Raw genomic sequence first — 26,501 nt, 5'->3', positions numbered from 1 at the left:
TGCCATCCCTGGAATTCCAGGCTACCTGTCTGTATTTTTCATTTGTGACTGGGCCTTCCTTCCACTTCCTGTATGTGTTCTTTTTTGTTTTCAGGTCATCTAAGTTTTTTGTGAAGCCACGTTGGCTTCTTCTTCTGTCTTCCATCTTTTTTCCTTGTTGGAATTGTTTGCCATTGTGCCTTTTGAATTTTTTTTTTAAACTTCCTCCCATCTTGAACTCCTTTTCTCATTAGGGTTGCTTGCCATGGGACCTTACTTATCATTGTTCTGAGTTTATTAAAATCAGCTTTCCTGAATTGTAGGGTATGCATATGGTTACTCTCAGCTTTTGCTTCCTTTAAAATCAGAAGCTCAAGTATAACAGATTAGTGGCAACAAGTTACTCCACTGCTGAAAGAGCTGCACTGGTTGCTGATTTGCTATCAGGCCAGGTTGAAGGTGCTTGTGTTAATTCACAAAGCCCTAAACAAATTAGACCCGAAATACTTCAAAGACTGTCTGATTCCTTATGCTCCATCTCGATCACTGAAATCCTCTGACACAATTTCTGGTGGTTCCCTACTAGTGGTGTAAAGGTCCAGGAAAAAAACTTTAAAAATGTGGGTTGGGGGGACCTTTTTTCTTTGTTTTTATCCCAAAGTCATTTTCTGAAAAATTGAAAAACGTTGGAGTCAGAAACATTTTCTCCCCAAAATGATTTCAAAAACCAAGTAACAAGAAGACTTTTTAGTAAGACTATGTGCAGTATCAGCTCATTAGAATTCCCATACGGAGGATGTGCAGGTCCTGAGTTGTGCAGTGAGAAAACAAATCTCAGATGAAAAAGCAAGATGCATTTCTGCCTCTAGGGGGCACTGCCATTGTCACAAGAAGGAAGAAGGATTCACTGCCTTCTGTGCTTGTGGCTTCCTCTGGTGGCATAGTTGGTGAATCTGTTTCTGTCCTCTTGAGTAGCCTGGCCTCAAAGGACTGGGAACAGGAGAAGGTACAGAGCAAAACAAAGAAGCAGAAAGTGTTTTTTGCTTTCTCCTTATAAACTGGCAAAACCAAAGGGATGCTAGGTGCCTTACAACTCAGTAGTGTGTAGCTCAATTTGTAGCAAACATTTTAGAAATTTAAATTCAATTTGTAATATTTGAATAAACTCTACTTTTAATATGCCGAACAGGATAATTTTATGGGCAAACCAAGTTATACATAATACATCTTATGTTCCTAAAGTAACTTTCAGTCTGTAAAGGGTGCTAAAATATATATTGCATATATTTCAAATTTTCCTGAAATTCATGGGTTGTTTTTTATCTGGAGGGTAGGAATGGTTTTTCCCCCTGGCTTCAAAATTTTCTGACATTTTCCATCTCTATTCCCCACACCACTGAGGTTTGGTTAGCCTTCACTGGAACAAGCCTTTAGCATGGAACCATCCCTGCCTTATTTTAAATGTTTTCTGAAAACTGTCCTGTTTAGACAGGCCTTGCAATATGTGTTTTTTTGAACCAACCAGTATTTATTAATGTGTTTAATAGTTTTATGGATAGTTTTGGTGATTTTATTATAACTTTGTATGTTTTATACCACCTTGATTTTTTATGAAAGTGTGGCTTATAAATACTTCAATAAAAAATTATCCATGATTGCCACTATTGGGAACACAGGTGACCTCAGTGTTGTCAGTGCCTTATTAGCTTACGCTGATATATACCCACTGGAGCCCCATCTGGACAGAGATGACTTTGCCAGAGGTATCCATGCTTTGGTAACCTCACACTTGGATTACTGCAATGTATTATATATGGGGGCTGTCCTTTGAAAGCAGCCTGGAAACTTCAGGTGGTCCAAAATAGGTCAGCAAGGTTACCATGTAGGACTGGCCATTCTGGTCATATCACACCAGTTCTTTACCATCTGCACTGACCTCAAGTCTGTTTCTGGGCCCAGTGTCCAAAGTGTTATGTATTCAAAACTCCATCATAGCAGAACCTATTTATCTATAAATAGTTGCTGTTTGTATTATTTGGAATGATAAATTTAATAATATTAACCCTTATTCCTTATATATATATAATTTATGTTTTTATAGAGGTAATGGATGTTTTGGATTTTGCATTTTCTATAATGGAAAAAAAAAGTATGCATTCCCAGAAAAGATAGGAAAGTTAAAGTCTGGGAGGGTGAGGCCCTGACTGACTGCAGGTATAAATGTTACTGCTACCTGGAGATGCCAGAGACCTTCTTGACTGTGGTGTTGTTTAGGGGCTTTTGTTTGGGCCAAAATTTTATTCTGCTGGTCAGTTATTTTTGCTGTTATTGGGATTATGTTTTTGTATTATTGTTGAACCTTACAAATTATAAGGGTACTGTTTCAATTTATTGTGTATTTCTTAATGTTTTCTTTAACTTACTGTTTGACTATTTGAATTTTGTTTTGTAACAGTGAATTATGTGGCATTTTCATGTTGTGAGCCACCTTGAGCATAGATTACTGGAAAGAGAGCATACAAATAAACAGTTATGATGATGAACTTACTTCTTGGCTGCCCAGCATTGTTTTGTCATCAGCATCTAGATGCAAACACCATGGTTACTGCTGCATACCTAAAGGTACATATCTCCATCCATTTGTGAATAGGACTGCATGACCCATGGAGATAGTTAACCTTAACTCCTACCAAGTTAATATTTATACTTAGACACACAAAGGTACAGGTGAGCAAGAACTTCTTGTAAAGTGTATTGACTGTCTCTGTAGTACAGTAGATAGGATATCACACCTGGATTCAAAGCAGAGAAAGGGCTGTAGCTCAGTGTAGAGCATATACTTTGAATAGCAAAAGTCCCAGATTCACTCTCCTGGTAGAGATGGGATAGACTTCTGACTTTAGACTCTTGAGAATAGCTGCTAGTCGGTATGTACAACAGTAAGCTAAAGGGACCAAAGCATAAACTGAAATAATGCCATTTCTTATCACTATTCCATCATGAAATCCACAAAGCAGCCTTGGATTGCTACTCATTGTATTGAACTTACTTTGCAAAATGCTTGTGAAAATTCAATGGGACAACCTTATGATTCCCACAGTTGCCATCTTTTATTGGTCCTGCTTCTGTGCCCTAAGGGTGATATAACCTGAGAGATTGAGCAGGTGAAGCTTTTACTCCTACTTATGTCTGCTCGAAGAAAAGTCTTTCCAAATGTGTGCCCTGTTCTTAGCAGGCTATTGCTAAAGGCACTGGAGCTGGGCACATATAAAAGGTACAGTCCTCATATCTATACTTATATGTACATAATCCTTGAAGGAAAACAGAATCTAAATGTAATAAATCAGAATGATGTAATGTTTTTATTAAGTCATTAACTCTGTAATAGGAAATGCTAGGCAAGCACAACTTTTATAATTGGGATGCCTCCTTTTATATGAACAGAAGCTCTGTATAACAGGTGGAAACCAACACGTGAAGTTTTCTTTCAAAAACTGCAGCTATTGATTTCCCCCCATCCTAACAAAAAGTGCTGGGTAGACAGGAAGAAGCCTTGAGCCTTCTGGCAACCAAAATAAATCTGGCTGTGTGAGTGTCACAATTCTCAACACTAAGAAAAACCTTGGGGGGCTTTTGAGTGTTCAACTGGAACACTTAGCCTGATTTTAGCTGCTGCTTCCCCTTCCCTGTTACCCTTTCACCAAGCCAAAAATAGCCACCCTTGGGGAAGGGGGCACTATGGAGCATCCTCTTGCAGTTGGATGCTCTGGGGCTTGTGGCTGCAAATTGCACTTCATGCAACTAAGGAGGGGCCGTGTGGAGGCTGTCCTGTTAAGACAGGAAACACTTGCTGTTTGTCCTCCCCATGTCAGGCCCTGCAATTCCCAGCTCTAAATGATGCTCTGCAAAGCTGAGGCACCTCTATGAAGCCAAGGGAGAGGGCGGTAACAGGCAGAGGTGGACATGGTGCAGAGGCAGAGCTGAGCCCTAACTTGAGTTGGGTCAACCTCAAAGAGGGCTTTACCCAATTTGAATTTGCCCCCCCTTTATTTAAGAGGGGAAAGTTCACATACTCAGGTCCTCTCTCATACTTTTCCCCATCCTTACTACTGTTCATTTTAAACAGAGCTTGGAAGATTACTTTTAAAAAGGAATAAATTACAATTACTGTTACATGGCCCCCAAAAGTAATAAATTACCATTACAATTACAATTGCTCTGAAAGTAACTGATTACCTTATCATTACACCAAAGTGATCACTACAATTACAATTGAGTTACTTTTTTAAAAAATGGAGTGCCTACAAGGTGCTGGCCTTGGCTGCTGCACATCTAACTAGCCTAAAACAACATTAAAAAGAAACACACACGCACACACACAGAAGGTAGTAGAATAAACTTCTTGATCCATAAGATTAACAGAACGGCATAACAGAATCTCACATCCACCCCTCATCCCAGCAGTGGTGATACCCCAACACACGTATACTTTCCCCCCTCGAAATCAAATTTTACACTTGAAATACTGCTTTTATAATATACTACTGTTATGTCTCATCTTTGCTCAAGGAATGTCTTTTTACAGTCATTACGTTGCCACCAGTACTGAACAGGTTTTCTACTGCGGCACTTGAAGGCATGCCGTTGTTGTGCTGCAAAAAACACCACAGCACCCCTTTCAACTCAAACACATTTTGATCAATATTGCAATCCCCTATCACCAAAGAAAAATGCAAACTTTAGTACTGTACTAGTTGCCTTTGTAATTTTGTTGTCAATAGTATAACTTAGAGATAACTTAATCCTGTACATACTTACCTGGGAGGAAGTCCCATTGAATTCATTGGGTAGACACATATGTCCAATTGAACTGTCAGAGGTAGAACTTAAGAGACACAACATAGGTAAACGGAAAATGCACATATCAAAAGTAATCCACCAGAATAAATGTTATCCCTTCTCCTGGAGGCTGGGCCTGGCAACCAAGAGGTCTTCTGTATCTTTAAAAGTTGTGCAGGGAGAAGGGAGAATTCCACCTTGTGGGTTTTCCCATTACAGAGTTGCAAGAACACCTGCACTTGGCTGACTTTCTCTTCTCTTAAAGATACAAAATCATTCTCAGGCCCTGAGCCTGGCAACCCTACTTCCTAGGGAGGAGGTTTTGAATGAGACGGACAAGATACTATGCTGCCTGAGCGACCTGGTCCCCTGAATACAGAGCAGGGGTTGCCAATCTTTTTGAAGCACAGGGCACATTTCAAATTTTGAGAGAGTTCTGGGACCACCAGTCACAAAATGGCTGACATAAGACAGTAGTTATGGTGAAGCTTTTCCCATAATTCTATATCCATACTAGAAAATACTTGACCTGTTGAATTTCTGCCTGCCATACAGCTGTTAAAGGCACAAGAACCCCATATTTTGGAAGCTTCAGCTGGTGCAGAATGCGGCTGCCAGACTATTGATGAGGACCAGTCGGTCTTCGCATATAACACCTATTCTGGCGCGTCTGCACTGGCTCCCTATTTGCTTCCGGGCGAGATTGAAGGTGCTGGTTTTTACCTATAAAGCCTTACACGGCATGGGACCTCAATACCTTGTGGAACGCCTCTCTCGCTATGAACCTACCCGTTCACTTTGTTCAGAATCTAAGGCCCTCCTCCGGGTACCAACTCATCGGGAAGCCCGGAGGGTGGTTACTAGATCTAGGGCCTTTTCTGTGGTGGCCCCTGAGTTGTGGAACAGCCTCCCCGAAGAGGTACGCCTGGCGCCTACACTTCTATCTTTCCGGCGCCAGGTAAAGACCTTTTTATGCTCCCAGGCATTTTAATCTTTTAATTTTCTTAATCTTTCTATTTTTAATATGTATCCTTCTTAATTTGTGTTGTATTTGTTTTTGTTGTGCTTTCTGTTGTTTGTTTGTACATGTTTTTGTGATTTTTTACCATGATATATTGTATTTTACCTTGTTTGTTCACCGCCCTGAGAGCTATTCTGCTAAGGGCGGTATATAAATTGAAATAATAAATAAATAAATAAATAAATATTTCCCAATGCGAACCCTAAACCAAGCCTAGGCTGCCATCCTGTACCCACTTACTTCTCCATTAAGCACAAAGAGACTTATTTCTGAGAAGGTATACTATTGTACTGTAAGTTACCTATGCAGTAAATTCTTTATGAGTCCCTGGTCCTTAGCTCCTGCAAAGCAGGAGACATGCCTAAATGTCTTTGCAAAATTTTCACATTTACCTTTTGGGGCAAAGGGGGATTCCTTAACATTCATCCATGCTTATTGTGTAGTAGTATTTGTAGAAAATAACCTCTAGGCACTTCATGATCTCAGGTAACCCTGCACAGGAAAGATGCATCCTGGTTGCTAGGGGAAAAGAAAGGGCAAACTAAGGAGATTCCAGGGACTAGAAAAAAAGACAAACAGGAAGAAGTGCAGTAAAGCCCTCTAAAACAGCAGCTCTTTAGGATCCCAGGGATTCCTATTGCCTGGTGTCCAAACAATCCACATGTTAATCACAGCTCTGACTCCACTCATTGGCTAATAGCACCGACAGGCAGAAGCAGCCAGGCTTGGTTCATTTCACATAAATCATTTTGAAGGGTACCTGCACATTTAGCTCTATAACTTTCTTTCTAGTAGGGCTAGAGACTTAAAAAATGCTTAGATTCTGGTCTACCTACTGGGGGTGCCACTGAAGGACTTTGTGGGTGCCATGGTGCTTGCAGGTGATGGATTGGCGACTCCTTGCCTTTGATAATTTTGCATCTATTGATTGGTCATGGGATATATTCTCTAGGTTTGTTTTTTCCCACCAGGTACAGAGCCAACAGCCCACTGAGGAGCACCTTGCCAGGGCAAAGGACAGCCAATTTCCATACCTTCCCCCTACCCCAAACTCAGAAAGCCATGGTGCAGCTCGGAGAACAAAACCAGTATGTTTCAAACATAAGCGCACACAGTCAATGCAGGAGAGGGAGAGCGATTTGCAGGAGAGGAATTTGGAGACAGTGTTTTTCTTTTCTGCATCCTCTGTCTATAAGGCCCATTTTATTTTTAATATAGCTGTTTTGCACAAGAGCAGTTCTGCACAAAACAGCGGTTTTAAATTTTAAAAAAATTACATGCCTTCAACAGCAACCAGTAAAACTAGGCATGCTGCATTCCTGGGGGAAGAGTTGATGGATGCAAAATGGCTAGGTTATGCTCAGGTGGTAAGCAAACTGAAGTAGAGGTGTGACAATAAGACAGCACCCAGCAAAACATAACTTAAAAAAAAAACACCATCCGCACAATGCGCTTCAGTGCATCCACACTCGTGTAACATTGAATTTTATGTGAGATTTCCCCCCCTTACTGATTATTCATGGATCAGGAAAATCCAAATCACTTGGATGAGGATGATATTGTGTGGATGGTGCAAAGAACATGCACATAGGGAGTGCATTGAATTCACTTTAAATTGCCATGTGTACACATCCTAAAATTCTGGATACCTGTGTTATTTTCTGTGTGGTAGCAATGACTTCACCACAGGGGGAGGCCACCGTACAAAAATTAAGAACAAACTAAGAATGTAGCCAATGGGTAAAGAAGTCTGGCCTTCTTTTGGTCTAATGCGTTATATCACTTTGCTAGTTGTCAATCATTTCTATGATTTCCTTCATTATTTAAAAAAGACTGAGCAGGTTAGTTTCTCACAAAGCAAGTGAGGAGAAAAATTCCTGCATGTTTTGCCTTGTATCTTGGGTTCTATCGATACTAGAAACTTACTGTTTTTAAAATGGAAGCTGGGAAGCTGGGGATTATGGTTCAGGGGTGTATGCAGTTGCCCCCTCCTGAGGACAGCTGTGGGTATGGGACAGCAATCTCTCCTTCCAGTTATTCTGAAGACTGAGCTCCTAAATTTTCCATCCCATTTTGTTCCTCCGCCAGGCAATTTTTTTTCTTAAGAAACACAGGCCATAGTTCCTCCCGCAGCTGCTCTTTTTTCTGATGGTGTTTGGTTTTCATAGAATATTGCCATTAAAGAAAATAAATTTAATATCTTATTCATACAGTACTCTGGCTAGAATTAAGAAAATGTTTGGTCTTAATTTTGAAAGGTGCTTGAGACATTTGCTACAGTCAGCCAATCTTTTAGTTTATGGATAACGTAATTATTTCTAATCCTCTAATCCTTCATTGCAGTTTCATTTCTGTTTGTCCTTTTCTCTGTCTGTGCTTATCCTTATTTGCTTATATATCTTTGCAACCTTTTGTGATGGCACTTTATCCCCGTTATAACATTATAACTTTACCCAGTTATATTATAATCAGTTATCACTTATTGATTGCCTCTTTGTGATTTCCAAAGAAACAATAACAGCAACGTGCATTTTCTTCATTCCATACAACTGACACAATTCCCAAAATAATTCAGACTTGAAAGATGTCCCTCTTTCTGTCAAAACTTTCTTCAGGTACCCATAAACATGCACAAATTTGGCTGTCACTTCTTCACTACAATCGTTCACATGCACAGCTATAGCAAATTGGGCGAAAATGATCAGTTATCCACTCTTCTCCACCATTGTCCATTTTTTAAACAATTGTTTTCTCCACTCCACCCCCGTCTCGCTCTCCACCTCCTCCCTCCTCCCCTCCTAAACACCCACAGAGCATGACGGAAGAGTGACGCTTTGCAGAAGCCAAGTTTGAGGCACATGATTTTCATCCATGAATCAATCAGAAGACCAGAAGACTTTCCCTGTCCCCCCCCCCAGTAATGCCGAAAAGTAATTCTGGAAACATTAGAATTACTCCTCAAATGTAATAAAATTACTCTCGTTCTATTGAAGTCAAAATGTAAAGAAATTACCCACTTATTCCTCAAAAAAGTAATAAATTACAAGTAATTTGTTTTTTTCTAACTAGTTACTTCCAAGCTCTGGGAATCATGCATTGGTTCTCAGCATGCTCAAACCTGTGAGAGTCAAATGCTGAACATAGTGTGAGTGTCTCAGTCTTGTCTTTCTATAATAAATATTAGTCACCCAAACAAGACTGGGTTTTTTTCCCCTCAGCTGGCAAAATCAGGGCTGGCGGCAGGCATGGCCTAGGTGGGGCACTGGCTGAGGCCCACTACTACCACCCATACTGCTGCTGCCACCCTCCCACCTCCCCATCAGGAAAAAAGCATCTCCTACCTGCCCAACACACTGCTTGCTTCACTTCGGAAACTGCTTACAGTAGGGTCCTGCTTTACGGCGTTCCATTTTCCGGCGTTCCGCTGATGTGGCGGCTTTCAATTAGGGGAAATTCCCCATTTTAAAGCTGCTTTTGTGGCATTTTGCGGCATTTTTGCGCAGCGCGACCCATTATAGTCAATGGGTTCCACTTTACGGCAATTTCCACTTCACGGCGGGGGCCTGGTCCCTAACCCGCCGTATAAGCAGGGCCCTACTGTATTTCTTAATGCCTCCTAAAAGCAGAGCTTATGTTGTCTCTGTGTGGAACTGAAAAGATTGCTCACTGCGAGGCTACCAATCTTTCCTTCCTTCCAGCCCTGCTCAGAAGGAAGCCTTTTGATCTTCATCTTATTTATTTATTTATTTATTTGGTTTATATCACACTCTTCCTCCCAAAGGAGCCCAGGGTGGCAGGGAAGTGTGCACAGGATTGCAGATTAAGTTATACCTCTAAATTATATAGTTGACAAAACGATTAAAAAGACACCTAATGGAATACTAAAGTTTGTGTTGTTTTTCTGACAATAAGTAGTTGTCACATCAGTCAAAATTTTAGTTTAAAGGGGAGGAGCCACAATACAGGGTTTAAGAAGGAAAGGATGAGGTCAAAGGGCACACTGGTATCCTGTCCCTAGACACCCCAAGAAACCTGGAGCTGGCCCTGGGCAAAATTTTGACTGAAATAAGATTGACTGCAGGATTTAACCTTGCTCATCCAGGAAACAGCTCTGAGCATGCTCAGAACCAATGCATAATAATGCACATAATGTATACAAAGGCTAAGGCTACCACATGGGGCTGTTTTTGAAGCAGTTCTTCCAGATTTGCTATACTGATTGTGCTGGATAGGAAAAGGGAAAAACATTTGTTTTAGCAGGGAATTCCAGTGCAAATCCTTTCCTTTGGAACAGCTAACCCTCATGCAGACCCAACACAAAAATCACATTGTCTGACTCTGGGATATATTTAGACCTCAATGAGATTTCCAACTTTGTCCCCGATAACTTTTTTTTTAACACCACAAGGGTGCTTGACATTACCAAAGCACTTTGAGCCAAAAACACTTATTCAGAGGAGGTATTTGTCTGAGCAGTATAAGTTGGCCCTTTTTTGTGCATGTTGAGAAAACAACAGTTTCAGCAGTGTTTTTGGACCCCAGTAGGGGTTTTTGTTTCCAGAAGGAAAATGGTAAGTGATAACTGGCTGAAATTTGGGGACATTGTACAGAGTAAAATTTGTGATAATGTCCTAGAACATCCTTGTAGGTCTACGTATATGTAAATTACACAATGAAAAGTGCACCTGAGGCCAAAAAGTGCCCCCCCCCAGTCTGCAAGAAGGTTAATGAAAAAAGTTGGATTTATGATTGTTTGTGCTCCTCTTAAACTTTGTTTCTCTTTGTACAAGACTGTAAGGTCCCTGTGGGGTTGGGGGGGAGGGAAAGCTCAGTAAAACTCCGCTGCTGTAAGTACTCTTGCCTTCTGTAATACTCTACTGGAACATGGCACAAGATGGATTGTATCTCAAAGAGATAGGTGGAATCCAGCAATTACCCCTTTAATGCCTATAATGTGCTTAACAATATGCTTTTATATGTAGCTGTATCATTTAATGCCTATAATGTGCTTAACAATATGCTTTTATATGTAGCTGTATCATGTAAAGAGTTAATTCTGTGTAAGAATGAGTGATATCATGAGAGGTATGGCTAAAGGCAGTCTAATTAGAACAGACTGTGAGGGGGTGGAGGCTCCAGGTCATAAGGTCACAGGAACACACTTTGTCAGAGTGTCCTATGGGAAAGGATGTACTTATGTAGATGGGCTGCCTGTGAAGTCTTTTCCTGTAGGAAAGGCATGGTCATCTCCTTTGACTCCCTGCCTGGAAGTTATTCATTCTGATTGATAGGACAGGGGCATTGACATATGAGTGGGCATGCTTAATAATGCAGCTACCTAACATACATTGTTATCAATGTATGTTATCAATAAATCAGCTACCTAACATACATTGTAAATGAGGATGGCACATGGCTTATCTTGACTTGCTGGGCAAACCCCTTTGAAGCAACCAGTGAGGCCAAAGGGATCGTGTGACACAGCCCACTAGTATATAAATTATGGCAGCCCACTGCTCAAATGAGACTCCACACTTGCACAGGACAGAAGAAGAATGCATGATTGATGATCCAGGGAATAAGATCTAAAGGAAGGGATCTCTAGCAGTTGAATGGTGAATTGCTCGTTTATTTGTGTTAGTGCTTATCACTGCCTATCTGGATCTGTTTAAAAGAACATCTGCCCCTTGACAGAACAAATACCAACACTCAATACTTCTGGGGCTACTTATTCTTTACATTATCATTTATATAATATTATCATCCTTCTGTCTTGCCTTCCTCTCTTCTACTACTGTTTTAGACTATGGCTATCAGAAACAAGAAATTCCAGGACTTTGTGTGTGAACCTATGGGTGAGAAACTTATTACAGTTGTGGATGGTATAAATGAGGAGCTTGGAGCAAGCCTAGCTGCAAAGGGCTTTGACAAGGTGACTATTTTAATGCTTCATATGATAACACACTCTTATCAAATACACACATACATGCTGATTTTTAAAACATTGTGAGAAGCAATACAAGCTGTCTCTGCAGGACAAGCACGCAGGAGTGGTCTTGCTCAGTTATGTTGACCTGGATTGCTGTTGATGGTGGGGAAAGGGCTCTTGCCTATTCCCACCCGCTATCCCATATGCATCTTAAAACCAAGACTTAAGCATGTGAACAATAAAAGGTATAATTTCTCATGTGCTCCAGTCTCTCAATCTGAGTTCAAGCTGAGTTGAAAAGGAGGAAAGGAAAGAATCAGGAGCACACTAATTCTTTACTTTGAAATTGAATCATCTGATATCATGGTGGCCCATGGGGGAGCTCAGGATTTAGCTTGCTGGCCAGATCCTGTTTCCCACCCCTGGGCTACAGAGCCGCACAAAGGGCTGCCCTCTGACAATGTTGATATTTTGCTATATAACAGCTACTTCTAGAATTTAGGGGTAGTAATGGCAGGCAGACACTGTTTCAGGAGGAGAGGGGGAGAGGAGGGTGTCCTCTCTCTTCCTTCTAGTTTGTCTGTCAACAAAGACCCTGGGAGATATGGTGGCACCTCCACTCCCTCCCTGGCCAAAATAATGGGCTTTTGAATGCTAGGTCAATAAATGGTAAAAGCTAGACCATCCAGGATTTGATCCGGGATGAAGGAACAGACTTGGCATGTATTACAGAGAAGTGCCAGGGTTCACGGTCCAACCGTTTCCTTACCTGAGCTAGCTGGGGTGGTGGTCTGGGTATGGTACAAGAGTCTCCTAGACTTATGGTACTGGGTGACTTTAACATTCATGCAGAAGCCACTGTAATGTAGGACTTCATGGCCTACATGACAACCATGGGTATGTCCCAAATGATATCAGGCCCCATTCATGTAGCAGGACATACTCTGAACTTACTTTTTTTGGTCTGGACAGGGATTGGGTGATCCGGGGATGGAGTGGCTATATGTGGCCCCATTGTCATGGGCAGGCTGCTACCTTGTAGAGACTAACAGGAGCCCCTATCCTCCAGAGAAGTGGGGGAATGATTAAAAAGATCCATCTTTGGAGCAAGATGGATCTGAATGGTTTCCTGATCGCCCTGGGGGAGTTTCCTGCTATCATAGTCAGTGATTCTGTTGAAGCTCTGATCAATCTTTGGGATAGTGAAATGACTCAACCAGTTGATGTGATTGTTCCCAAGCATCCTCTCTCTTCTGATACAGCAATTTGCTCCCTGGTTTTTCAGCGAGCTCAAGGTGACGAAGCAGCAGGGATGATGGTTAGAGTAATGATGGATAAAAGTCCAGGAAACAATGGACTGAACACAGGCTAGAGTCCATATTAAGGTCTCTACTGTAGTGATTATAGTGGTAAAGAAATAATACTTTTTCACCACCATCTGCACAGAGTCATCTTACATCTTATTAGAATTGAGGAGGAATATTTGGTTGCCCACTGTGACAGTTTTGCTAGATGCTATGTGGATAAAGTCACTTACAGAACTTTGCCATCTGCTTGTCCAATTGTGGTGGATACGTTTCAGTTTGTACAGCTTGAACATGTAGACAAGATTATTGGTAGTGTGAAATCAACCATTTATGCTTGTGATCTTCAGCCTTTTTGGTTGATTAAGAGCCAAAAGGGACTTGGTCAAGAGGGTAAGAAGAGTGGTGAATGCCTCCTTAAAGGAGGGTGTAGTTCCATCCAGTCTTTAGATGGTTGTATTTAGACCTCTCTTGAAACACTCTCTCTGGTTCCTACCATGTTGGGTAATTTCAAACCAATTTCAAAGTTGGCATTTTGGGAACAAGGTACTTGATCACACTATGGCATCTCAGGTGCAGGGTTTATTGGATGAAACCAGTTATCTAGATCCATTTCAATCTGACTTCCAGTCTGATTTTGGGACTGAAACAGTTTTGGCCACCTTGGTTGATGACCTAAGACAGGAACTAGACAGCGGAAGTGCATCCTTGTTGGTTCTGCTGGGCCTCTCACTGGCCTTCAATACAATCGGTCATGGTATCCTTCTGGACTGCCTGGCAGGAATGGGTTTGAGGGCCACTGTGTTGTAGTGGTTCCAGTCTTTCCTCAGGATTTGGTCCCAAAAGGTGGTAATGGGAGATTCCTGTTGGGCACCTTGGCCATTGGCGTGTATTTTATGTATTCTTATTGTTTTATTATTTCTATTTGAATATATTTTATTGAATTGTGATTTAAATTGTTGCAGGCCACCCTGAGTGGTTTGTGGGACAATGGATTGGGTGAAATCGGATAGATGTTTTTAGATAAATAAGTATGCATCATTATGACAGATGGTAGGTGGTCTGGAATGCAGGGAGTCATGCCATCCCAGTGGATCTTATACAATGGGAGATTGTACATTGCTTATTTAACTTTCTTGCCAGGTGGAAAATTTTAATTTGTAGCCTTAGGCTAAGTACAGTTAGAAATCCTAGGTTTTCTGCTTCCATGTAGCATGGCAATCTTTATCTCCGCAGTTGTCAGATACCACAAACAACTGGAGCCCAGGCATTCCAAATAGGGCTTAGATAAACATGCTGGAAGGAACAGAGGGCACAATGTGTGATAGCTCTGTCTCTCACCTTGTCACCCTCTGCATGTTCCAGGGTTATTATCTCCAATAAGAAAGCCTCCTGTACTTGTAGAGGCTTCTGCAAGTTTTGAAACTTTGACTTTCCAGGATTTCAAAATGCACAAGGGCTTCTATGAGGGCATGATGCTTCCTGCTATAGTCACCTTCGAACTCATGGAGGGCGATGGGATGGGGGACACTGCTAGTACACTCTCTTGTTTGCGTTTACTTAAGTCCTATTCTGAACACCTGTACTAGATTTGGCTTTCAGTATGATTATTGTTTAAACTGCAACCATGCACTGAGTGCTCTTGTGAACCTAGTCTATGTTTCACGCTAAAACTAGTTAGGCCCATAAATTTTCCTCAGACTTTTTCATTTGAATGCTGATAATGAATATTTGATTAATATTTCATTTTCAGCATTAATATATAAAGACATTATTTGACCTCAAGCATGATGCATGGCTGGAAGCAATGAACAGAACAGGAAGCTCTCAGTTAAACTTTGTAATGATTTCATCATTCATTTAACCAGAAAGGTTGAACAGGTAGGTTGTAAAAACTACACATTTCAACAACAAAATTTAGTGTTGAAAATTGAAGGTTGAATTTCAGGATCAAATTTCAACCTCAAATTCCAAATGACAAAATTCACATATTTTCTAGATTTTCCTTTTCCTTTTTGAAATTCATTTCAGGGCTACTTTTGCTGCTACTGAGGAAAATAGTACTAATTCTGCTTCCTGCTCTTGCAGGCGTATATCCTCCTGGGCCAGTTCCTCCTCTTGAAGAAGGAATGTGCTGCATTTCAAAAGTGGTTGAAGTTATCCTATGGAGCCAGTAGCTGCCAGGCTGAGCAATGTGCCCTTTGTCTCTTGGAGTGGTGCTATGCATTCCTCTAAGGAGCCACGTAGATGTTTCCCCCCACCTCAAAACAACAACCACGCTTTCATCCTCATAGCCTGAAATAAACAATTTCTTGCAGTAGACTCTTAATGTTGTTGAAGTAATTAAGCATTTCTCTATCAAGCTAGTACTTTACTTATTTTAAACTATTTATATATCACAATTCATAAAAATAACACAGTGGTATACAAATCTAAAATACAATAAAACACTTGAAAATGAGGAACAACACAGAACAGCCACAAAACCCGGGGTACAGTAGTCATCTTCAGTTTCTCAAGGCCAGCAGGAATAAATAGGTTTCCCCTTTCTGTGTAAAAGTCAGCAGAGAGAAGTTGACAAGATTCTCCCTTTGAAAAGAATTCTTTTATAATTTTTTTAAGCTTAACAAATCATGACTATTAAGGTTACGTACAGTATAGTAAACCTTCCAAATAATGGGAAGCCGGCAGGGGGAGGGCTCCATAGCATCCACTCCCTGTTCAGGAGCCGCTGGGCTGGTGGAATGCTGGGGCCAGAAAAGCAAAAGCTGGCTCCTGCGAATACCCCTCCTCCACCATGTCCCCAGAACGCCCCATTTTGGGGCCTTCCTCCGGCTTCCACTGCTCTCCGTCTGCCAGGCTTGCCGTCCTTGGTGGACCCCCAGCGGAGCTGGCAGGGTCCCAGCAGTGCTGCAGTGGTGCCGGGATGAGGCGCTTCCACTGGTGGAGCCCAGCAGCGCCCAGCAGTGCCAGCAACCTGCCAGCTTAGCCAGGGGACCACCAAATCCAACTCCCCCAAGCAAATACAAGTTGGATTGTGCCGTTAGTCTAGTGTATGTATTTTGTAGTTAATAGTTTCTTCTTAAAAGTTATATTTTCATTCCAGAGATATAAATATGCTACCGGGGCCATCCTTTTTCTTTTTGATTAGTGTAAAAAATAAAATCAACCGAAACTGCAGAAAGGTTTCCTTTGTAATCTGGCCTTTGGCCAGTCTTCATTTCTGCATTAATTTTTATGCTATTGCTTTAAACCAGGTGTGGGGAACCTTTGGCACTCCAGTGTTGTTGGACTACAACTCCCATCATCCCTGGCCATTGGCTCAGGCTGATGGGAGTTGTAATTCAGCAACATCTGGAGGACCAAAGGTTTCCCACACCTCCTATAAACCATAGCCTGGAGCAGCAATGTTCAATAGTAGCTCTTTTTTAAAGTCCTTCCAAAATTTTGATACAGTATTTTTAACTATGTAGCAGTCAGCATAAGAGAGATTAATTCCTTGTTTTTAATTTCATTTCAAATTTTCAAAAATATTTAACAGAACCAGAATTGGTGTAATAAGTCACCTGCTGATTACTTCTTATCATATTATTACATTTTTGTAAGCATCACACTACCTGTGAACTAGGGTTGCCAGGTCAGAAGCATCCCAAAACCTGAGATTTTAGGGGCGGGCCCAAGTGATGCCATTAAGCATATACATTAAGCATCAATCACAGTTGCTTGGAGCGTACAATTAAAAAAAAATCTGACTGGAAATTAAGCTAGACATCTTAGCTAAAAGATGGAGCCTGGGTAGGGAACATTTAATCTAGCCTACTTGCTTTCAGCAAGAAGGGTCTAAGTGCCTTCAGGCCAGGCCAGTCACCAGAAGGTCACTGTAGGAAGAAAGGAGCCTAGTGTTGTGGAAATGTTAGATGGGAGCATTCGGGAGTAAAGATGGATGTCCCTGAAGGCTGCAATTCTAAACACACGTACTAAGGGACTAAGCCCCCATAGAACTCAACAGGACTTACTTCTGAGTAGATATAGTTTGGATTGTGCTGTTGGTAAAGCTTGACTAGGGATCCTCTGCAAAGACATCCATATCCAAGCAGGGTTGGCAACCCCCTGCCTGGAATGCCCTGCCCTTATCTTTTAATGTGGCTGCTCCAAACTTCTTTAAAGATTTGACCCTTCACTTCAGAAAGAGGTCTGAGAAATGAGTAAGAGTAAGAAGATTCTCTACCCTTTCTGTCTGCATAGATGCCCTCATCCTTCCCCTGCGCCCAGCAGAAGCTCTGGGCCAGGTGGGACACAGTGGTATCTCATAGAGGACCCCCTCCCCTTTCATGGGGTGTATGATTTGTCCTGACCCAGAGCAGATTTTGGGGTGGGCACCCTCAATTACTTATTTTTCCTGTATGTCTTTTTCTGCTTTGATTTTGTATAGATGGCCTTTTCTGTGCCCTGTGCCCAGCAGAACCTCTGGGCCAGGCGGGACACAGTGGCATCTCGTAGAGGACACCCTCCCCTTTCCTGGGGTATATGATTTGTCCTGGCCCAGAGCAGATTTTGGGGTGGGTACCCCCAGTTACTTATTTTTTTCCTGTATGTTTTGGTCTGCTTTGATTTTGCATAGATGCCCCCTGTGCTGCCTCCGCAGGGTTAGAATTGTATATAGAGATATTCCTTCTGTTATGTTACATAAGGCATTTATTGGGTTAAGTTATGGAACTCTAGAGGGCTGTCTCTATGATCCCTTAGCCTCATAGTTATTTCCTGTCAGGTGCCATCACCTCTCTCTTTAATTGGTTAGTTATTATTTTCCCTCCAAAAATAGGCTCAGTTTGTTTCAGTCATCAGTGAAGCTAGAAGCAGGCCTAGTAGCCCCAGAGGACAACACTCTTTTTTTACCTATCTCTCTCTCTAAGAAGCTATCTCTCTCTCAGAGGACCAGAAGCTATCTCTCTCAGAAGCTATCTCTCAGAAGACCAGAAGCTATCTCTCTCTAAGAAGCTATCTCTCTACCAGAATTGCCTCTTGCAGAAGCTTCTTCCTCAGAAGGTAACTCTTCACCATTTAATCTACCTCATCAACAATCCTACAATATAATTTACCTGCTACCAATCTTCTTCATCATCATCACCCTCCTCAGTTCATCATCCCCAGAGACTATATGCTTTCTTTTACGTTTTTGTATACTTTTGTGTTTCCTGGTTTAATAAATAGTTCTGATTAAAAGAGAGAGATTGAGTTGACTGTCTGGCAAAGTGAGTTTCAGAACCACGGGCCCAGAACAGTAAAAAAAGAGTGTTTTACACTCCCTCTGAAGTCTTGAAAGCAAGTGAATTAGCATGTAACCCTCCTGCTAAAATATCCACTCAGCTTCTCTTACAAGTTTCTAGCCTGCTTGTCTCACAAAATAGCTGGGCCCATTCAGAGTTATTAGGAGACTGTGTTTGGCTGTACGTTACTCCAAAGCAGACTGGAAACTCATACGCAGAGTTCTTCAACCCCCAGACGGCACAGACCAAGCCAAGCGGGAGACAGAACGAAGCACATGGGTATTCCAACCACGCTGAAGGCAGTAGCCCACCAGCTATTCACAAGGCCTGATTGCTCAAGGCAAGCCCTCAGACCACCTTGTACTCAGCTCCAAACTCAAGCTCTGGGTGCAAAACGCAGATCAGCCTACAAGGAGCCAGCCCTGTTGTTTCCCCACATTGAGTGAGCACCAGAGCACCACCTGCTGGACTCCAAGCATAACTGCAGTCCAGCTACCCACATTAGAAGTTGCAGCCATTTTAGAAAGCTTCTGCAAACTGCAAAATGCAGGTTTCCACAATGCCACTTCCCAACGCAGCAAACTGCAATGAAGGCAGTCAGGATAAGGCTGAAAGTGCTGCATCCCTATCAGACAAAAGAAAAATGAAACTAACTTCTAAGATGAGGGAGTTTCTAGAAGCGCAAGAGGCTCAACTTTCCATGAAGTGCAGCAGAGCCTGGGAAAAGGTAGAGAGTGACCTGGAAGTATCCAGAACAGCTGCCATCCTGGAAGACATGCAGAAAGTCCACAAAAACCTGGCAAAGCACTGCATCGCCTGGCTTGGCCTAACACAAAACCACTACCGCGTCCTAGACAGACTGAATTCAGAAACAAGCCTGAGTGAGAAACAGGTAAACAAACAGCGACATAAACTAGTTGATGAGGTTCAGAATGACCTGGAGCAGCGCATCCTAGCCTCAAGGGAACTAGAAATGCAAGTTGGGTTAACACCTGCATCATCTGGTGACAAAGTCAAAGGGATTGAGCCTCGGGAAGCACCAAACCCTAAGGCCCTTTTTTCATCAAGAGCTTCCACAACATCAAGCTCCAAAGCTTCTTCCACGTTAACCAGTAGTTCTGGGAAGTCAGCCATAATTGCCCTAACCCTTGCCGCAGCTGAGGCAGATGCTGAAGCTGCAGCAGCAAAAGAGCGCATAGAATTTGCCAGGAAGAAGGCAAAGATGGAAGGGGAATTGGCTCTGCTTGAAGAAGAAAAGGCAGCTGCCCAGGCCACTGCACTGGCCAAGGCCCTGAAAACAGCGCTGAAAAGGGAAAAGACAGATTTCCATCCTGAGAAGCTGGAAGAGGTGGACTATGCTCAGCGCATATCAGAATACATATCAGACCAGACAACTTTGCTGTTTGAGTCCATAAGGTGTGAGCCCAGCCACAGCCCAGAGTATGCCTGTCAGCCTGACTCCTGTAGGCCTTGATACACTGAAGCTTCCTATTGGGCCCGTACAGTAGATGTTGGCACTGGGAGCAATCCATTGGATGAGATAGAGTTGGAGTTCAGGGGCCAATCACAGCCATGCCTTCCCAAGATGGATGACATCCCACCTCTCCTTGATGAGGATCCCCTGCTGATGGTTCCACCAAATGGGCCCATCTCCCATGTACCCTGGGAGACTTCACAGGTAACCCCTCCAGCAACTTACACTGCCCCCCACGAAGGGCGTCAAAGGCTATGGGATACTCCAGGTCATGCTGTTAACTACTCCAGCTTGGCTGCCCAGTTATCTAGATGGGACCTGTATCTGGAGGGCTTACAAAATTTAGCGATAAACCAGAAGACTTCAGACCCTGGAAAGATGCATTCCTAACCACCACCCAAGGTCTGGAGCTGTCAGCTGCTGAAGAGCTTAACCTCATGACAGTCTGGCTGGGGCCTGATTCTGCAGCCCAAGTGCGGCGTATCCGTGCAGCATGCATAGGCAAACCCAAGGAAGCACTGTGTCGAGTTTGGAATAGGCTAGAGACACGCTATGGTGCACCTGCAGAGATTGAAAGTGCCCTTATGGCAAAACTGGAAAGCTTCCCCAAGGTAACCAGTAAAGACTACCACAGGCTGTGGGACCTGGCAGATCTCCTAGAGGAGCTTGCAGCTGCGAAGGCAGACCCACATCTTCCAGGACTCTCATGCCTAGACCACTACCTGTCTCAAAAGCCTATTGTAATGAAGCTGCCATACCCAATACAAGAGAAATGGAACTCTGCACTCACAAACTACAGGGAAAGGTACCAAGGCATCTATCCTCCCTTTTCTTTCCTTGTCAGCTTCGTCCACAGAGTTGCTAAACAGATGAATGACCCCTACTGTGTCTGCTCTGCATCGAGTACCATTGACCCTACTTATAGGAAGACATCTACACGTGACACCAAACCTAGAGCAGTTGCAACTGTCTGTAAAACAGAGATTGCAGATCTCATGTCTACACCTAAGAAAGCAGAAGGCCCAGACCATATCTGCCCACTACACAAAAGGCCCCATCCTCTAAAGAGGTGCAGAGCCTTCAGAGAGAAGCCACTTGAAGAACGCAAGGCTCTGTTGAAGGACCACAAGATTTGTTTCAGGTGCTGTGCCTCCACTGAGCACTCTGCTAAGGACTGTAAGGCCAGCATTAAGTACACCGATTGCAGCAGTGACAGACATGTTACCGCACTGCATCCTGACTCAAGCAAAGCAATTCAGTCCTCATCTGTTCCCTCTGCCATCAACCACGGCGGGGAGGGAAGTAACAAGAAGACAGAGCTTGATGTCTCCACAGTCAGATGCACCAAGGTGTGCGGTCCAGGGCCTAAAGGAAGGTCCTGTCACAAAATATGCCTAGCCAAAGTGTTTCCTGAAGGGCATCCAGAAAGAGCTATAAAAATGTACGTCATGCTAGATGATCAGAGCAATCAGTCGTTGGCAAGACCTGAATTCTTTGAACTGTTCAATCTCCATGGGAAGGAGATCCCATACATTCTTGAGACGTGTACGGGTGTCACGCAGACAGCGGGGAGAAGGGCCACCGGCTTCGTGATTGAACCCATCCAGGGTGAGGTGCAGCACCCCTTACCTCCAATGCTAGAATGCGATGCCCTACCGAATAGGCGTGACCAAATCCCCACCCCAGATGTTGCCTTCAGCCAACCACATCTCAAGCCGATTGCCAACCACATTCCGCCTCTAGATCCAGATGCCCAGATTCTGCTCCTGCTGGGGACAGACATCTCAGAAGTCCATGTGACCCGTGAACAACTTACTGGAGCTTATGGTGCTCCCTATGCCCAAAGACTGGACCTCGGGTGGGTTATTGTGGGCAACGTCTGTATGGATCGTATTCGCAGGCAAGGCCACACGAGTGTCTTCGCTACAAGTATTCTGGAGAACGGACGTCCTTCATTCTCAGAGCCATGCCCAGAACACTTTACTGTGAAGGAAGACCTCTCCCTTAGAGGGCCTCTCCAGCCTCCTAGAAAGGGAGATATAGCTTTAGGAGTCACAGTGTTCCAGACAACCAAGGATGACAACAAGCTTGCTCTGTCTATAGAAGACAAGCAGTTCCTGAAAATAATGAACAAAGAATTCTTTCAGAATGAGTTCAATAGCTGGGTGGCACCGCTTCCATTCCTCACACCTAGACATAGACTGCCCAACAATCGTGAGCAGGCCCTGTCACAGCTCATCACCTTGCGCCGTACTCTGGAGAGAAAATCTGAAATGAAAGCCCATTTTGTGGATTTCATGGACAACATGTTGAAGAACAAGCATGCAGAACTTGCACCACCGCTGAGAGAAGGTGAAGAGTGCTGGTATCTTCCATTCTTTGGCGTGTACCACCCACAGAAGCCAGGGCAGATCCGAGTGGTGTTTGACTCCAGTGCACAGTTCCAAGGATTCTCCCTGAACAAGTCCCTCCTCACCGGACCAGACCTGACCAACAGCTTGCTCGGTGTTATTATCCGCTTCAGAAAAGAAGCCATTGCAATAACCGCAGATATTCAACTGATGTTCTACTCATTTATTGTCAGAGAAGATCACCGCAACTACTTGCGGTTCCTGTGGTACAGTGATGAACATCACAATAAAGAAGTGACTGAATACCACATGAGAGTCCACGTCTTCGGAAATGGACCATCTCCTGCAATAGCTAACTGTGGACTGCACCGTACTGCACAACTAGGTGAAGAAAAGTATGCCCGTGATGCCAGGCAGTTCATAGAGAAAGACTTTTATGTGGACGATGGCCTGAAATCCTTACCTACCCCAGAAGAGGCTATTGACCTGCTGAACAGAACGCAGCAGATGTTAGATGCTGCCAACTTAAAGCTGCACAAAATAGCCTCTAACAGCCCTCAGGTGATGGAAGCATTTGTTCCTGAAGATCATGCTAAAGGCCTAAGAGATTTGGATTTGAGTTCTGACACTCCACCAATACAACGCAGCCTTGGGCTGAGTTGGGACCTCAAAGGTGACACCTTTACATTTCAGGTGTCATCTCAAGAAAAGCAGTTTACTAGATGTGGTGTCCTATCAACGGTGACCAGCCTGTTTGACCCCCTGGGGTTTGCAGCTCCTGTGACTATCCAGGGAAAATATCTTTTGAGAACTCTGACCATAGAAACCAAAGACTGGGACGAGCCACTTCCTCCTAGCCAAAGGCATGAATGGGAGTCATGGAGTAACTCCCTCAGTACTCTGCAAACTGTTAAGATACCATGCACCTACGTTCCAATCTCACCCTCCACTGCCATGCGAAGAGAGATACATGTCTTCTCCGATGCATCCACGAAAGCGATAGCAGCTGTGGCATACTTGAAAGTCACTGATGGGGTGAAGCGCCCCCACGTAGGGTTCATACTTGGCAAGGCCAAACTAGTGCCATGGCCAGAACACACCATTCCAAGACTCGAGTTGTGTGGAGCAGTGTTGGCTGTGGAGATTGCAGAATTAGCAGGAAAAGAGTTGGACTTTGAACTTGATGCTGTACATTTCTACACATTTCTACACAGTTCTGGGCTACATATACAACGAGAGCAGAAGGTTCTATGTGTATGTAAGCAACAGGGTAACGTACATAAGAAAATCCACGAAACCTGAACAGTGGCACTATGTTCCCACCGACTAGAATCCAGCAGATCACGCCACACGCTCAATCCCAGCAGCGCAGCTCCCTGTGTCAACATGGCTAAAAGGCCCAGAGTTCCTCTTAAATTCGGAAGCTACATTTCCAGAAGAAGGGGAGTGCTATAAGCTCTTCGCTCCAGACCAGGATGTAGAAATATGTCCAGAAGTTACCAACTTGAAGACAGAAGTTATACCAGAGAATCATCTGGGAACACAGCGCTTTGAACGTTATTCCAAATGGACAGCGCTTTCCCGAGGAGTAGCATGCCTTATTCACTACGCACATTCCTTCCACCAATCCCGTGAGAACTCATCCATCAGCTGCTGGCATTGGCACCAGTGCCGCAAGCCGAGAACTCCAGAAGAGTTGCTACAAGCAGAGAAGGTAGTCCTGTGTAGTGTCCAGCAAGAGAAGTACTCAGTTGAAATTCAGTGTGCCAGGGAAGGAAAGAACATTCCCAAGAGCAGCACCCTGATAAAACTAAACCCTCACATTAGCAAAGATGGACTGCTCAGGGTAGGAGGCTGTCTGAATAAAGCCAAAATAGATCCAGCAGTGAGTAACCCAATCATCCCTAGCGCAGATGGAAAGGTCTGCAAGGTACAGACCAGAATCGTCAAGCAAGGTACCCAAAAAGCCTTCACCTGACCAATCACTGAAGTAGTACTCCTTGTATCCAAGCAGGAAGCTCAGACCTAGTATATATGTCCTTTAGTCAGTATTGAAGCTGTATGTTTGTTAGTAATGTTGATTCCCATCATCACAGTATATAGGTGATGGAATCCATAGAATTCCAGACGGGGAGTGTGCTGCCTTCGCAGGGTTAGAATTGTATATAGAGATATTCCTTCTGTTGTGTTACATAAGGCATTTATTGGGTTAAGTTATGGAACTCTAGAGGGCTGTCTCTATGATCCCTTAGCCTCATAGTTATTTCCTGTCAGGTGCCATCACCTCTCTCTTTAATTGGTTAGTTATTATTTTCCCTCCAAAAATAGGCTCAGTTTGTTTCAGTCATCAGTGAAGCTAGAAGCAGGCCTAGTAGCCCCAGAGGACAGCACTCTTTTTTTACCTGTCTCTCTTTCTCTAAGAAGCTATCTCTCTCTCAGAGGACCAGAAGCTATCTCTCTCAGAAGCTATCTCTCAGAAGACCAGAAGCTATCTCTCTCTAAGAAGCTATCTCTCTACCAGAATTGCCTCTTGCAGAAGCTTCTTCTTCAGAAGGTAACTTTCCTCCATTTAATCTACCTCATCAACAATCCTACAATATAATTTACCTGCTACCAATCTTCTTCATCATCATCACCCTCCTCAGTTCATCATCCCCAGAGACTATATGCTTTCTTTTACGTTTTTGTATACTTTTGTGTTTCCTGGTTTAATAAATAGTTCTGATTAAAAGAGAGAGATTGAGTTGACTGTCTGGCAAAGTGAGTTTCAGAACCACGGGCCCAGAACACCCCCCTCCGTGCCCTGTGCCCAGCAGAAGCTCTGGGCCAGGTGGGACACAGTGGTTTGGTTTGAATTTGCTGTAGTTGTCAACTCTTCTTCTTTTTTAGAGTTTTGAACTTTCAAGCAAATAAGGAAATGAGAACTAGGAACCACTTCAGCTTTGTATCAGTTAAATAGATTAAACAGTTGCAGGGGGGCCCTGACGTTTTGGTGTATATTTCGGAAACCAGACCACCTAGAAACTTAACTTTTTTTAAATTGAAGCTGAGAGTCTGGAGATTAAGGGGTGCTAGCCAGAGAGCCGGAGGGCCCTGCCAAAAACTGGAGACCTGGTAACTCTACTGTGAACACTTCTGTACAGGCATGCGCCTGCACTGAAGCATATTTGGTTCAAATAAAATGGAACCTGGACAAATTGGAGTTTGACTCAAGCACCCAGTTTCAAGGAATTTCACTGAAAAAATGTTCTCTCTGGGCCAGACATAATTAACAACCTTCTAGGAGTGCTCATCCATTTCCAAAAGGAACCCACTGCCATACCCATAGACATCCAGTTGATATTCTAATTCCTTCATTATGACTACCACAACTACTTGAGTTTCCTGTGGTACAGCAATCACAATCACAACAAAAAAGTAGCTGAGTAGAACCTAGATACTTGAAGGAGCACCATCTTCATATAGACATGCCTGTGCATTGAGAACGGTGGGTGAGGCCCTCCTGATGCTACCACAGTTGTCTGACGTTTGCTGTGCAGTAGCACAAAGGATGGCTATCATGGTGTTGCTTGCTGGTTGAGGAAATCCTGTGTGACATAGGGCTGGTGCTAAATTTTTTAAACTTTTGGTTCCAGCTGAAGACATATCTTCTGTGTTGGCTTTTTAGAGATAGAAAATTCATTTGTAGTTGTGACTGAAATATTCCTGTTCCTTCAGTTGTTGTATCTGTTGGTGTTGGGCTTCCATGATGCAATAGCTAGATATTTGACATTTTAATTTTTTTACTTACATAACATTTTGATTCCTCCCCCACAGTATTTTATTTTATTTAAATATTCTTAGGATACTTTCTAGGGTAAAAACCATTACAAGGCAGCTTATGTAAATGCATAAAAATACAATATACATGATTCAAATACAGTATACTCTAAATATAATATAACTATAAAACAGAGTAGCAGTATAATCCAACACCATGCATTTAAAAATTACCAAGAGCAAGAATGCATATATGAATTGAGATGGAATTCCATAAATGTGGGGCTACCGCTTTTGTGCTCACCAGCCTGGACTGACTGACAAGCAGGGTCTCTGATGCTGATCTTAAAGCATGGGTAGGTTCATACAGGTGAAAACAGTCCTTCAAATTAATGTAGCCCTGAACATGCCAGGCCTGGCCTCCGAGGTCTTCTGAATCTTTAAAAGTTGTGCAGGGGGAAGGGAGAATTCCACCTTGTGGTTTTTATCATTATAGTGTTGCAAGAACACCTGCACTTGGCTGACTTTCTCTTCTCCTAAAGATACAGGATCAGTCTCAGTCCCTGAGCCTGGCAACC

The 26,501-nt window shown here is 43.1% G+C and overlaps 1 protein-coding gene across 1 annotated transcript; it reads left to right on the top strand.

Moving 5' to 3' along the window:
- The first annotated feature begins 3,176 nt into the window (after window positions 1-3,176).
- BANF2 (BANF family member 2) lies at window positions 3,177-15,360 on the top strand. Its single transcript, XM_061633637.1, has 4 exons — window positions 3,177-3,253; window positions 6,811-6,927; window positions 11,643-11,771; window positions 15,161-15,360. Exons 3-4 carry the CDS (start codon window positions 11,646-11,648, stop codon window positions 15,305-15,307), a joined length of 273 nt encoding a protein of 90 aa, XP_061489621.1. The 5' UTR covers window positions 3,177-3,253; window positions 6,811-6,927; window positions 11,643-11,645; the 3' UTR covers window positions 15,308-15,360.
- The last annotated feature ends 11,141 nt before the right edge of the window (window positions 15,361-26,501 follow it).

The sequence above is a fragment of the Rhineura floridana genome, chromosome 1, assembly GCF_030035675.1.
Source record: "Rhineura floridana isolate rRhiFlo1 chromosome 1, rRhiFlo1.hap2, whole genome shotgun sequence".
In the NCBI taxonomy this organism is placed as follows: Eukaryota; Metazoa; Chordata; class Lepidosauria; order Squamata; family Rhineuridae; genus Rhineura; species Rhineura floridana.
Note: the sequence above shows the minus strand (reverse complement) of the source record. Positions and strands in the feature narration are given on the sequence as shown.

Excerpts from the sequence above, each read along its gene's own strand:
- BANF2 (XM_061633637.1), top strand. The coding sequence starts at position 11,646 with ATGGCTATCAGAAACAAGAAATTCCAGGACTTTGTGTGTGAACCTATG. Across the intron at positions 11,772-15,160 it reads CTGCAAAGGGCTTTGACAAG|GCGTATATCCTCCTGGGCCA; the intron begins GTGACTATTTTA and ends CTGCTCTTGCAG.